Source organism: Leptodactylus fuscus, chromosome 9 (genome assembly GCF_031893055.1).
Source record: "Leptodactylus fuscus isolate aLepFus1 chromosome 9, aLepFus1.hap2, whole genome shotgun sequence".
Taxonomy (NCBI): domain Eukaryota; kingdom Metazoa; phylum Chordata; class Amphibia; order Anura; family Leptodactylidae; genus Leptodactylus; species Leptodactylus fuscus.
The window spans coordinates 39,099,070-39,104,383 of record NC_134273.1 but is presented as its reverse complement, the minus strand read 5'-3'; the positions used below and the strand labels follow the sequence as shown (position 1 = coordinate 39,104,383).

The following is a 5,314-nucleotide window of genomic DNA, read 5'->3' as shown; positions in this document are numbered from 1 at the left end:
CTCCAGCACCTCCTCCATCTTCTTCAGGAACATCCTCTTCACGTGTCTTCTTCCGACGCAGGCTTCAAACTTCTAGGCCTAGGGCAAAGCCGTCTGCGCATGCCCACCAGCCACAAGAAAATGGCCACTTACTATACTGTGTAAGCGGCCATTTTCTTGTGGCTGGCCGGCATGCGCAGTCGGCTTTGCCTGAGGCCTAGATCGGCGGAAAGATTGTTAAGTAAACCACTTCAGAGACAGAGTGGGACATGCAGAGAGCTGCATGGGACCGGAGTATAAAAGTGGGACTTTCCCGCTAAATACAGGATGGTTGGGCGCTATGGGTTAACACAGTGTCTGGGGAGAGGGTATAGACCAGAGATGGAGCCGACAGCTTTTGTTATTCCTAGTGGTTGGGCCTATACCTATGGTGCTGTGTCCACCAATAAACCGAGAGTACAAAAATCCAATATATATATATATATATATATATATATATATATATATATATATATATATAGGTACAGCAGTAGCAGTTGATACCGGTCCCTGAGGTGGCACCAAATGTCCTTCTGCCATATACAATATACTACTTTTCTAAATGGCACAAGGTAAGTAAGACTTATGACAGAATTCTGACGGGAGGAGTGACAGAAGAGCAGCAATGCCATGCAGAGTTCTAAAACCTGGTTCAGTGTTATATTCTATGACACTACAGGAGAGCAGACATAGTCTTTGCCTAACCCCTGATATATGCTTGGAATACAGAAGAAAAACGTAAGGGGGCGCTGTGTAGCATAGCAGAATGAATAGTCTCTGTGGCACCCGCGCTCCTTTAGCAGATACATACAGTATATACGACATATAGGCTAAGTATGGCTACAACTCTATAATACGCTGCTTCTATCACCTCGTCTCATGCTGAGGGCTGTCTTGTGACCACATCACATCTATCAGGCGTCACTGCACAAGTTCTCATTTCTACACACTGCGCATGCTCCGGCGCTACTAGTATCTTCCAAGGGAATAGTCACTTATGTCCTGTCACACGCTGTTTCCTCGGGTTTGGTTATATTTGTTCATCACGCTGTAGTTTCCCTGGGAAAGGTGATGTTTGCTCCGACCTTTTCTGCGATCCTGACAGGTCATCGGACATGAGAACATAGAAGAGCTGAGGGCAGAGACACTGAAGGTAAGAGCATAGTATGTGTGCGGACGGGAGCACAGCGCCACCCCCAGGAAGGTGGTAGCATTATAGTCATATCATTCTATGTATATGTAGCAGCACTGGGACAAGGATAGCGGAAGCTCAAAATAATTTCATATAGTAGTGAGAATATGGATCATACTGCGGAGTTGTCTGTCATGTGAGGCCATTATCACTACTGTGTATTATATATGGATCATACTGCGGAGTTGTCTGTCATGAGGGGACAGCTGGGGAGGACAGGACTCTCATTCCTCTGTCTTACCTGCAGCCACTCCAACTCCCACTGACTTCTCTCTACCTAAGCTGCAGGGCCATTGAATAGAGTGGTGTTGGTCACGTTATGGAGAGGCAGAGCATCAGCAAGCTAAGCAGAGGAATGTTCTGGCCTCCCTAGCTGCCCTCCTCAAGGGTAATTAAATGGGGCTGTGGGAGACTGAGATCCTATTGGGGGCTTAGGTGCCCCAAACCTGTTGACATTTTTTTTTTTAAACTGATTTCTCCATTTATGAAAAGTAAAAATGAATATGTTCTTCCCATAGACATATAGATATGAGGCCTAAAAGCCGAATTAGGGCTCTGATGGACCTGGTCCCAGGGAAGCGGAGGTTCGGCATGTATCGATTCGTACCTTTCTTCTTTGTCCTTGGAGGGGCCATGGAGTGGTTCATGATCAATGTTCGAATTGGCAGAGAAACCTTTTGTAAGTAAACTGGCCTCTATGTCAGGCTTCCTAAAAATCTCTTGTGTTATATACTAGTATACTGTCACATTACTCTGGTTGATTCCTCTATTTTTGACTCTTGTGTTTGTGTCCGGCCCATTACTAAGGTCACTCACACGGGGTTCCTTCCATTTTTGCCAATTCTAATTTCTTTATGATGGGTAGAACATTACAGAAGTTAGCGGACATCCATGATAAAATTAGGAATATTTCTCAATCAAGTTTTACTTGTCCCCAAGGGGCTGTTTAAGACTTTATATTGATGGCCAGTCCTTAAATCAAAGGCTACCCCAGTGGACACCCCGTGCTCCATTCATTTCAGTGAGATCACTGGAAATAGCTGGACTCTGATATCCACAAAACTACCATTGAAATAAATAGAGCAGAGGTCTCTGTCCACTGTCGCTATGTTCTCTAGTATTCATTTATACTTTATCATCTTATCATCTTTTTCAGATGATGTGTACAGAAGACGCCAGTCAGAGAGAATGTATGAAGAAAAAACTCTGAATACAAAAGTCCAACCCTGACCCCTCACAATGTATAACCCATAAATGAAATAAATATTTATTTTTTTTATAACATGACTTTATGATTGTCTATGATTGAACCCCATATATTAGCTTAGTACATAGTTTTTTAAAATTTGTAGCTAATTAAAAGTTAAACATTTTTGCAAATATAAGTAATTAAACATTTTGCAGAGTTTTAAAGATTTTCTTTAAATATATTGTGGTCGCACTCTATTGTCTTGATTTGTTGCCATTGGATACTACCATGAATTTGGGGACTTTCTAAGGTCAGAAAATCAGCCATGATTTCTTTATTGTGACCGGGATATCTTCTGATACATGTAGTGTCCCTGCCTGATAACCGGCTACAATAAGAAAATCATAGCTGGGTTACTGACAAGTCCCAGACCACAGAAACTTCTGCATTAGTGGTCGTATCCTTTGGCAACTGATCAAGATAACAGACTGTCACCACTAAGGGCTCGTTCACATCTGCGTTCTCCTCTCCGTACTGCAGGTTTCCGTTTCCTGCATAAAACAGAGCAGGAGACGGAAACCTGCAGGAGTCTTTCTCACCCATTCATTTGAATGGGTGAGAAAGATGTCCGGGCGTGAGCGGCGGTGAGCGTTTTGCGCTCTCCGCCGCGAAACTGGGTTTTATAATCCAGACACAGAGTCGGACATGCAGTACTCTGTGTCCAGATTTAAAAAAAACGGTTTCACGGCGGAGAGCATAAAACGCTCACCGCTGCTCACGGCCAGACCCGGTCTGTGCTTTGCGTCTTCTGGCATGCAGAAGATGGAAAGCACAGAACGGAAAGAAGAACGCAGGTGTGAACCTAGTGTAAGAAAGTTAGAGAAAATCTTTAAAACTCTGCAGAATTTTTAATTATGTTTGCAAAAATGTTTACCTTTTATTTATCTACAAATATAATATTATATAGGATTATGTACATGGGAATACTCTTGCACTGCCAAAATTGTATTGTAAAATTCTAGCTTAAAGTAACACCAACTAGACTAGACAGTATAAAGATACACCAGATTTATCATCCAGCAGCAGCCACTGTGATAAATCTGCCATATTTTCAGACTGTTTAATATTCTAGCACATGAAACATAATATTGTTGCCACACAGTCGGGCCCCACTGGTGCTGTATTATGATGAAATGTTCTCCAATTTTCCGCTATACTTTCTGTATTAATTCCTCAGTTTTCTAGATCACTGCTTTATGTCATTTATTCTGGATATCATATGACCTTGGATTGATTTTTATCCCCTGACAGTAAACTGAATGACAGCAAGCAGAGATCTAGAAAACTGGGAGGAATTGATATAGAAAGTATATTGGAACATTTTACAACTTATTGTTATACAAACATTTGTCTGAAACTTGCCAGGGAATCCAGGGAATTTACATGCATATATTCCTGTTGGGGGGAAGCAAATACTATCTCTTGTGAACATGGCCGAAATTACACGGGGTGTTGTTCTGTCTCCCTTTGGATCAAACACAAATCTAGGAAAGATGGAATTTACTTGCTCTTTTTCTTTTTTTTTTTTTAAAAACTGTGAAGAGAAGTTTTTTGGGATTCAAGAAGGTGAAGGAATGCCGTGGCTGAAACGGCTCCTGCTGTGGTGGAATTCTTTGTTGTGGTGCAGTCTGCTAAACTCGAGAGAGAGGATATATTTTAGACACTATAAGGTGCTTTGGGTTTTGATGTTTACCGTAAATATTATATATGAGGACAGTGGACAAGTTAGTTGGGGTGGCTAACCTCCTGCTCAATACCATAGCCGTGAAGTAGACAGGATTTCAACAAATCTTACGCTAGGTTCACACCTGCGTTCTACTCTCTGTTCTATGGTTTCTGTCTTCTGCATGCCAGAAGATGGAAAGCACAGACCGGGTGCGGCGGTGAGCGTTTTATGCTCTCCGCTGCGAAACCGGGTTTTTTAATCCGGACACAGAGTACTGCATGTCCGACTCTGTGTCTGGATTAAAAAACCCGGTTTCGCGGCGGAGAGCGCAAAACGCTCACGGCCGGACAGCTTTCTCACCCATTCAAATGAATGGGTGAGAGAGACTCCTGCAGGTTTCCGTCTCCTGCTCTGTTTTATGCAGAAACGGAAACCTGCACAACGCAGATGTGAACAAGCCCTTATTCATACATTGGGGTGGAAAATTAAATGTAAAGTGTTTGATAGTAACTGTTTCTGGCCCTTCTGCTCATAGTTCAGGGTTCCTGTTATATTAAAGTGGATACAATTATAATCTACAATATGGAGACAATGGGACACTTAGACCGAAATTTATCAGTGCAACACTGAGTATGATAGATTTGGTGCATGTTGCTAAACATATTAGACACTTTTCAATCCTTGAACCACTTAGTGTTTCATTTACCTTGCACTAAAATTGTGACACGCCATTTAATAAGTCTAGGGCCACAAGGCGACTTTGGCCGCAACTCCTATCGCATGACCAAAGATTTGTGTTGTCCTATGACTGTTTGGTTGCGCAACGAGGTTCGCGGCCAGTACCGCCATGTGGCCCTAGCGTAAATATGATGTAAATATAATGTACACCAGGTTTTTTAGTTTTTTATCCTGGTGCAAATCAAACCTGACTTCTGCTGTGTATAAAGCAATAAAGCTGCTCATATTTTACATATTGATTCATTCATCTGTTTTGTAAAGGGAATCTTTTCTGGGTTATCTCCCCCTGAGACCCACAGATTGAGTGGGTTTAGCCAAAATGAATCCTACAACCTACCCACAAGATAGCAAAGCATTGTGATTGATGGGGGTCCAACTTGTAGGACTCCAAAGAATCACAAGAATGGGGATCAAGTATTTGACTGCCTCTACATTCACCTCTGTGCGCCTT

At 42.3% G+C, this 5,314-nt stretch overlaps 1 protein-coding gene across 1 annotated transcript; it reads left to right on the top strand.

Annotated features, from left to right (window-relative positions):
* Nucleotides 1–944: 944 nt before the first annotated feature.
* On the top strand, nt 945–2,492 carry UQCC5 (ubiquinol-cytochrome c reductase complex assembly factor 5). Its single transcript, XM_075286239.1, has 3 exons — nt 945–1,171; nt 1,729–1,889; nt 2,367–2,492. The coding sequence occupies exons 2-3, from the start codon at nt 1,739–1,741 to the stop codon at nt 2,438–2,440; spliced, it is 225 nt and encodes a 74-aa protein (XP_075142340.1). The 5' UTR covers nt 945–1,171; nt 1,729–1,738; the 3' UTR covers nt 2,441–2,492.
* Nucleotides 2,493–5,314: the final 2,822 nt, after the last annotated feature.

Bases quoted from the DNA above. Each gene is read 5' to 3' on its own strand.
- UQCC5 (XM_075286239.1), top strand. From the start codon at position 1,739: ATGAGGCCTAAAAGCCGAATTAGGGCTCTGATGGACCTGGTCCCAGGG. The intron at 1,890-2,366 runs GTAAGTAAACTG...CATCTTTTTCAG, and splicing joins AATTGGCAGAGAAACCTTTT to ATGATGTGTACAGAAGACGC.